Source organism: Hippoglossus hippoglossus, chromosome 7, assembly GCF_009819705.1.
Source record: "Hippoglossus hippoglossus isolate fHipHip1 chromosome 7, fHipHip1.pri, whole genome shotgun sequence".
Lineage (NCBI taxonomy): Eukaryota > Metazoa > Chordata > Actinopteri > Pleuronectiformes > Pleuronectidae > Hippoglossus > Hippoglossus hippoglossus.
In genome coordinates, this window is record NC_047157.1 from 15,203,466 (window position 1) to 15,212,476 (window position 9,011).

Genomic DNA, 9,011 nt, shown 5'->3' on the forward strand with positions numbered 1-9,011 from the left:
GATTATCCTCCAGAGTCCAAATACATGAGTGGGTGGATATGGAAATAATCCACGTAAATTAACTTTGGATACAAGATTACGGAAACCAGAGATGCACGACTGTCCCTTGAGATTGGGGGAGAAATAGTTTGACGGTTACATGGAAGATGTAGAAAAAGATAGAAGCTTAGGATTTGGTATTGAGTTTATATTTTATTGGTGCAAGCAAGAAAATTCGGTCCCATTAAAGTTTATTGATTGAGCTGTGTGTGTGACCTTGCTGTACTTTGTATTACAGACAGTGCACACAGACTGAAGTGCATCATATCTATGACACGGGCCATGAGGGATGTAAGAGAACACATGCTCTGTAATGCCATCTTGGCCGAGGTGCAGAGCACGACCTGTGGCTCCGTCCCCCTGGGAGCGTGAGGTCATGTCAGATATCAGCCCGTAGATAATCAATGTAGCTGCACTCAAACTACTGATCATAACATTTTTTTGTGATCTTTGTGGATTTTAGTTTTACATACTGCACATTATAAACAACATGATCCCTTATTACAATTTCAAATGTTAGGATTTGATGATAATTCACTTTGACAGGGGAAGTTGAAGTCACAGAAAAAGGGAGGATATAGTTAAAACAGACTTTGACCCAACAGAGTTTTTGAAGTGCTGTATGAAGCTTACACTCTCTTTCTCTCTCGTGCTCATATTCCAGTCTCTACGTGCAGCACACTTAATCCACTGGCCAAACAAGAGTTGCTCCCACTAAAATGAAAAGGTCCTGATCCATAGGAGCGAGATGGAGGGATAAAGCATTGTGATTAAGATAGTATTAATGGGGCCATAGGAGGCTGGAAGGCTTTAATCAGTGTCTGTGTGCCGGTAATCCCTCTGCCTTTAAGCTGGGGCGAACACAGTGACTCCCACCCCCTCCTCCTCCTCCTGTGCCACAGTACGCACACACACACAAACAGAACTCTGTGGGGAGCATATGAGCGCCCGAATTGAGAGGTGGAGCATGCACTCTGAAACAGAGACGCCCAAGACTTAGACAAGCAGCTGGTAGAAGAAAGACCAAATAGATGGAAACAGAGTTGTGGGCAACGACCGATGAAAACAATGAGAGATGGTGAGGTTGGCATCATGAGAAGATGTAGAGAATTCAAATGACGAGGCTTGGGTTCGTCAACACTGATAAGCAATTCGATGTAAATAAATATATATAATATTTTGCCTTTTATTGAGCTTGGTACGACATCACATCCAACTTTATCGGCTTAATCATTTATAAACTAAACTCTCTTGAGACATGAACAAAATTAATTGCAGCTTTAAACTTGAGTGGAACTCCGCCCAATAGTCCCCTTTAAATTGAATCAAGTTGCACCAAATTGCACATGCTCATGGAAATCGGTTCTCTAAATGTGCCTGATCTTATCAAGATCTGTGAATTATTTTAAGGGCAATCAGTGAAAATGTAAAAAAAACACCCTATATCGCAATAAGGAAAAATGAATCCCCTGATCCGCCCCTTGATCTGTATCCACACCGCAATTTAATGGCTTCTTCCTTGACCGATACCACGTCCCTCCACCAAGTTTAACGGAGATCCATCCTGCAGTTTTTGTGTAATCTTGGTTAAAACACAAAAACACTGATAAAAATGCAACCTCCTTTAAAACCTCCTTTTCAGAGGTAATAATACAAATCCGAGGATGGTTCTCTACATCAACATCTTGAGCAAGAACACCACTACCCTGCCCCCTTTAAAACTTTGAGTAAAACTCAAATAACTATGTCAGTTTTGTCAGAGAACACAACGATAACGAAATTGATTGACAGCTTGTTACAAGAGAAAAAGGAAAAAGGAGACGGATGGGGAGGGATGAGGGCTACTTTCAGACTCATTACCTAAGGGAGAGGGGTGTAAAAGGTGATATTGTGTGCACGAGGGTACGGGGTGCACCCTCTCCTTGCAGAGTTCTCTGAGAGTATTAGGGTGTTGGAGTTAAAGAGCTTCTAATGGGATCTGGATGCTGTCGTGTTTACTCTGGCCCCCCCCTCTATGCACGCCCACTGCATTGTAGAAGTTGCTGGGCTTTGGGACACCACAATGGGCTGAGTGCAGGGACAGATGGAGGTCCCTTTGGAAGAGGGCACAAAAAACACAGCCGAGGTAGGAGGGCCGATGGTGTCTGAGAGCGAGCAGCCAGCACGCCTCGCTGCTAGAGACGTGGGAGAACATTAAAGAGGCGGAAGAGCTGAAAAGGGATTTTAATTTCTTGCCAATTGTGATGCAAGGAAGAAAGTAACTTGGCGTGTCCCTTTGTTATCTATGAATGCAGCACGATAAAGACAAATTCACGTGGCTCGAGATCAGGACCACTGTGAGGTCGTGGCCGCTTGGTCATCTGGCCTGTATAATCATTAATCCTGCCTCAGGTAGAACTTTTCAGAGTGAAGCAAAGACAAGATTTACAGTGTGAAACGTGCAAAATATTTGCTATGTGAGGAAATTGTTAAATTGCATTTAGCCTTTGTTTATCAAAGGTTATACCAGGTCAGGCTGTTGGGGCTGAATACTGAAGTCATTCACTTAGGGTAATGCAGTGTGTGGAGCATGAAGGGCGACGGTTCCATGATAGATGCTGATGAGGAGCGAGGAGAAGCATTGGAGGAGGGTAGAGGGAGGTACCAGTCGCAGGAGCAACAGATGGGGCCTAAAGCTCAGGTTGTAAACTTTCTGTTGGTAACATCTGTCCATTTGTCCATCTGCTACACTCTCTGTTTACAGTTTGTTTAGCAGAAACTCATTAATTAGAAAAATGCACGAGAGGCCACTGGTGCAAACCTTTTGTCACAGTTTATTAATTAGATACGGAAAAGAACCGAATACGTGCACTGGTGAAATGCAAATTCCTATTAGCCTAATGAATCATTTTAAATGCAATTTAATGGGTTTATAATTATAATGGCAAAAAAAACTGGGTTGTGAGGAAACACATGAAGCAAAACTTCCCCCCCTCCTCATTTTGGGATCCAATCAAATCAACGGTGTTGCACCATTCCCACAGATAAGCGTATTTATCACATCTGTGCTTCTCTGGGACAGGAGTCACGCCATGCCATTCTCTTTGTTCATTTTCTGGAGCACACAGAAGTAAGTGGATGACATGGTATGTGGGTATAAGCCCTGATTACAGTTACATTAGCAATTGATGTAAACATGCCCCTCGTGATCTGTGCAAATATCACACCACTTACCTAAATGTCAAAACTCACCATCTCATCAGTAGCTCAATTTTTGTAAGTGGTTCATTTAGCTGATGCTCCTCTTAACACGCAAAAGCCACATGCATGTAAAATGTATACTTTTGCACAAATATTAGTAGTATTTTAGTAATAGTTTTCATTAAAGAAGAAAATAAAGTCCTGCAAAAGAGTTATTAGAAACCTTACATCACCTATGGGTATTTTACTTTTGTGGGGCTAAAAATATTCCCTCTTCAATTTGCTCCACAGCAAGCGGATAAAAGAGAATTAAGCAGCAGATCTGGGCTCAGTGTCCAGAGTGTTACATTAGACATTAATCCAGAACAGTGGAAGGTTGGAGAAGGGAATAGCATCTTTTAATCCCACGCTCCATCCAAGCCAACCCTTTCATCGCACACAGGAGAGACTCGCTCACGCTGAGCCCGACATCCTGTTCCTGCTTCATACAAATAAACGTGTAAATCTCAAAACTTTACACCAACTCTTGCAAATAACTGAATGGTAACCCTTTGGTCTTTAAAGGCTCAACAAGACCAGTGGGGCATTACAGAGTGGAAGGGCTTTCTAGAAGTGTTTACTGCATGAGCACCTTTTCTGTGCACTTTCCATTGTCAGCTGCAGCATCCTTCAGTGTTTCCTGAATCTCAGGCCTCCTCACGGGGCAAGGCGAGTGCCCTGGTGAGCCCCCAGTGCTCACTGTCCCTCTAGATGTAACAGATGTTACTGGGGCAACAGTTGGTATTGAGAGGGAGGGGCTTCGGGCCATCTGTCCAGGGTCAAGGTTTGAAAAGGCCTGGTCGAGATGGTGGCACGTTCAGGAAAATGGTAAGTATTTGGTTGTAAAAGGGGGAATATAGCAAGCATTGTAATCCTGCTCAATGTGCGCTTTCATTTCACGCTGCCTTTGTGAAGGTTGTGAGTGTAAGATTAGGGAACTCCACAAATTGTCTGGGACAGGAGAAAACTGTGGTGCTTTTAGTGCTAAAGCACCATCTTGTGGTTCAACAAACTACTACAACCAAAGCATCATATTCCTCAAAACTTTATTGATTCAAACTGGTATTGCATCGAACTACTGAGTGAAAACCACAGCCTCTTGTAACACCTGTGTGCAGTTTCCTTAAATCTCAGAGTCAAACTGAGATTTAAGCCCCTCAAGCGTTTGGTCGATTTCGTCCCGTAAATATGCCATCTTCTTATGACACACTTTCCTCTGGAAAACATCAGAAGCAGCAGAACGTGAGGAGAAAGTGCAGCACAAGTATTAAACCCTCACTTTATGTCATATAATCTACACAGACACTTACAAGGAAAACCTTTAGCCTCTTTTTCTCCATGACATAGAATTCCCCCACAGTCAGCTCAGTGAAGTCTTTCTTCATGGTTAAGAATCCACAGGTAGGAGAGCGTTTTACATGTTCAGTCCTGGGCAGGAGAAATGATATATAAAGATGATTACATTAAACTGAGAGTGGCACATAGAGGAATATCTTTTAATATAATGCAGTTCACTCGGCATTTAATCCTCTGTAAAAGCAAAAACCACGGAACTAAAATAAGCGTAATGTGGTAATCTGAGAAACAGCTGCATCAAGTAGGAATTATGGTTCAAGGTTACATTATTGTCATTAATACATAAAAAATGAAACAGCAATGCATATAAATATAATGTCATCCTCAAAGACACGATGCAGACACTTTAAAAGACACAATAAAAACTACCATAGTAAAAGACCAGTCCTATGGTAGACAAATGCAGTAATATAAATTTAAGTGCAATATTATAAATCAAATAACAAGGCCTAATAAATGCACAAAAATGTTCAATAATTGTTTTATTTTCAGATGACTGTGCAGAGAGTGTGTAAGCTGTTGCCTGCAAAGAGGAGGTTAAGTTTCCATCGACACTTTTCATTTATTTATGTCTTAGATAGCCGCATTACACAAAAAATACTGAACATCCTCCCACCACGAAACCTTGTGGGAGGATGTGGTATTTATCAGGGAAAAACCAATTAGATGTTGGTGCAGATCCAGATCAAGGGGTGGATCCAGACTTTTTTTAAACTTTCTTTAACTTCGTGAGCTGGGGCATTTTTTTTTTTTACATTTTCACCATTTCCCTCAAGGAATAAATCGATGATGTGTGTGAAATTGGGTGCTGCTTGAATTAAAGGGGACTGCTTGGTCTTGGCAGAGCTATGCGCTCTTCTGAGTGCTATTCTAGTTACAAAAATGAATTCCATAATAATTCATTCATCTGACATTTACCCTGTAACAAACGTATTTTAAATATACTTTGACACTGTGGCTTTTATTGACGGGACAGATTCTCTCTATTCTGAGAGGTAGTGGGTTAAACACGGAGCAAAGGGCTGGGTCGGAACTCAACCTGCAGCAAAGAGGACTCTGGGTATGGCTAACACTCAGTTCAGAAGCTACAGCATCGGCATAATATTGTTCAGTGCCTATATGAAGGTAGATAAGGGTAAAGGTGGAGGCCTGAATAGGTTGACTTGCTTTTCTTACCAGGGATCGTCATCTGGCTCCCAACCCTCGAGCTCAATCAGACAGAAGAAACAACAGGCGACATCAGGCTCATTCTCACTGGGGCAGTGGATGAACCCGGCCCTGGCCATCTGATAAAGCAAACACACAGCAACAAACGCCTTAATGTCTTATCAAATAAAAGCCAAGCACGAACTGAAGGAATGTTATGTTCTGATAACTCAATGACAAAGATAACAAGTGTGATACAAAAAAAGAAAAAGGTCAGAGCTTAAGGAGGACAAGTGTCAGTGCGGTTGATCTCCTTTTAACTGGTTGGGAAGTTATGATCTGGTAACATGGGATATAGTGTTGCTCATCAAGTGAGGTGTCAGCAGCTCGTCCGTCATGGCAAGAGCGGGGGGGGGTCCGTGAAACTGAATCTGGCACCTGCTTAACTGTAAATCACAACCTGTCACAGCCTTGGATAAAAAGGCTGTGGCGTAAAATGGCTGTGAACACAAGGTTGAGGTTTACTAGCTTTCAATAATTATTCTCATAAAACCCACAGTTATGTAATGTGCAGGTTTTATGTATAATGGGCTGTATTCTGAAGAGCTGTCTGACACATCCTGTCTGAAATGAGAGGAAACATCTGAGATATGAGTCTGACTTCACACAGACCTGAACTTTAACATCTTCCCTGCAGACATGTTCTCCTCTCGATAAAACACACATTGTCCTACTAGCACTGTCAAAACGAACCATCAATCATTAATGGGTTTTTTAAAACAATAAATCAACAAATGTTCACAGGTGTCAAGAAGTGTCATGATCTCTGCCACAGCAAAGCAAGTGTCCTCCTCACCTTCTCAGGGGTGCAGTTACATTCCTCCCTAAACGGCCAGTCAGCAAAGCTTTGTTCTCGTATATCCTGACTGTACATGTTGTCATAAAAGCAAAACCTGGTGCTCAGTACGTCTATGCTCGCCATATCTTCAGCGGGAACGGGCTAGACCCAACGTGTGTGTCTAAAGTCACAATGGCGCCACACACTAACACAGGTGATTTCAGTTTTCCACTGATGGAGGCCTGCTCAGGTTCGAGGTGGGCCGGGCTGCGATGGGGATGGGAGGTAACCAGACTCATCTAGAAGAGGTCTGATCAGGAAATAGTCATGGTTCTCACTATTTGGCCATTTTTTAAAGTTTTATTATCTTGGTATCTTCTTATTTACTTCACATATATTTGTTTTGTATATCCTACTTACATGACACAACAACTGTAGTGCTACACTGCACGTTTTTCATGCTGCGTGTGTGTAAGTTCCCCCCAAAGTTCATGAACTACTCCGGCTTGTATGTCTTGCATCTGATGAGTTGAAAGTATACAACACAGTATTTAGATTTAAAACATAAAACAGAATGGAATATTTGTGACCTTACATCACCCTCCTAATAATATTTATTTTGATTCACAAAATCCAAATCATCCTCCAGATCCACACCAGATTTCCCCTCAATAGAACTCTTTCGGATTTCTTTTCATCAAGATCTCTACATTATTTCTTTAGAAATTCACCAAAATATCAAAATGTTAAACACAGTGAGAAAGAATTCCTGGATGTGCACCAGTTTAATGGATCTTCCCTCACACATATCACATCCTTCCACCTAGTTTTGTAGTTTTTGCTTAACCTTGCTTGACGGGTGAAATCATAACCTCCTTGGCAGAGGTTACAAAATGAATTTCATTACACTGCAGCAGGATTTATTTCTAAACGCTCTTTTTCAATTCAGCAGCATCGCACAGTCAATTCTTATTATGTCTTTTTTACTGGTACTTTGAGGAGTAACAGGGACAACTTTGAAAGTCTGAGTTTAATTTGACTCCACTTGCCAAGATGAAAATGATCTTTAAACTATTAACAACACAACATGAAAAACTCAACATAAGAACTTAAGAATTTTCTATCGAGTTCCCCTTTCCGTTTCTTCTTCCAGAATTCTTTTCTAATGGAAAAAAGAGAATAAATATGAGAAAAAATGCTCAAGTTCTTCATCTCAAACATAATTTTATTAAAATTATTATTTTGTTTTGGAAATGTTAAAAATTAAATATATCCAATCCAAACATGGATTTTTTAAATGTCCTCATGCAGGAACTTACTTAATCACTCACTATCACCTTGATCAAACATCTGATCTCCAGACGTTTTATTCAATTATTTTAATTAACACTTTAATTTTAGGATTATATAACATCTATCTATTCAAAATTACAATTACATCAAATGTTATGTGAACTGTATCTCCCTCTGCTGGCAATTGAGAGAAATTTAAGGAAGGTGCTCTGATCCTTTCTATGAGGCACATTTGAGTTTAATCCTGTGATGAAATCTCTTTCTTTTAACCTGCACCTGAAACCAAAAACTTAAACATAAAACATCACATATTGTTCCCACAGTGACAGATAATCAATAAATCAATTAAACTGTATTTGTATAGCACCTTCCATACAGGCAGGTGCAGTTCAAAGTGCTTCACAATTGACTGATGAGCCAAGAATAGACAAAACAGATAAAATGCTGACAATTAAATACCATAATAGATATTTTGAAAGCTATGATAATATATTATAACAAATTTCAAAAGTACAATATATAGAATAAATAAAAGTCAACAAAATGGGACAAAAACTCACACTAAAGATATTAACGGACGGATAAAAAAGTAAGATTAGTGCTCTTATTGAAGCAGATCTCTAAGAAATTAATCACATTTTCCAACTGAGAGAATATAAAAGGTAATGAAGACGCGCTGACCAGAAATCCAGTTGTTCACTTTAATGGTTTGTGGTGTGAACTTTACTAGTGTGTTCATGAGTGTGAGAGACAGCCTTGGTCCAGTGTGCCCCTGTAACTCTACCCCTCAGGCCCCTCGGTGCTGAAATGTGCTAACAACTGTAAACTGGTGTCCTTTTCCCCATCTAACCTTGTGCCTGTGGGAGTGCGGAGACACAGTGCGTCTGCGTGTAGGATTTTTTTACTCGATGTGTATAAAACCAAATAGTCTGCAGCCCTGTGTCTGAATTGACTGTACATGTCTTGACATAATTTTACATGGGCTCCAGGTGGCCTGTGTGGTGGGTGGCTGCTCTCTGCAGACACATGCAGACTAACATCTACTTCTGAATTTCTGCATGTGCCTGTCACTGTTGTCTCTTGACATTTTTCCATACATTGCTCTGTTTTTCTCAGCTTC

General features: G+C 40.7%; 1 protein-coding gene across 1 annotated transcript; it reads right to left on the reverse strand.

The window, feature by feature from the left end:
- Positions 1-4,290: 4,290 nt before the first annotated feature.
- On the reverse strand, positions 4,291-6,795 carry birc5b (baculoviral IAP repeat containing 5b). The gene is made up of 4 exons (XM_034591233.1): positions 6,617-6,795; positions 5,791-5,900; positions 4,569-4,686; positions 4,291-4,474 (listed from the first exon to the last, which is right to left on the reverse strand). Exons 1-4 carry the CDS (start codon positions 6,740-6,742, stop codon positions 4,382-4,384), a joined length of 447 nt encoding a protein of 148 aa, XP_034447124.1. The 5' UTR covers positions 6,743-6,795; the 3' UTR covers positions 4,291-4,381.
- Between the last annotated feature and the right edge of the window lie 2,216 nt (positions 6,796-9,011).

What these genes read in the sequence shown, in the direction of transcription:
- birc5b (XM_034591233.1), bottom strand. Translation starts at nt 6,742, where the DNA reads ATGGCGAGCATAGACGTACTGAGCACCAGGTTTTGCTTTTATGACAAC. An exon ending in GTAACTGCACCCCTGAGAAG is followed by an intron (nt 5,901 to 6,616) that starts GTGAGGAGGACA and finishes TTGCTTTATCAG; the next exon opens with ATGGCCAGGGCCGGGTTCAT. An exon ending in GAGCCAGATGACGATCCCTG is followed by an intron (nt 4,687 to 5,790) that starts GTAAGAAAAGCA and finishes TCTCCTGCCCAG; the next exon opens with GACTGAACATGTAAAACGCT.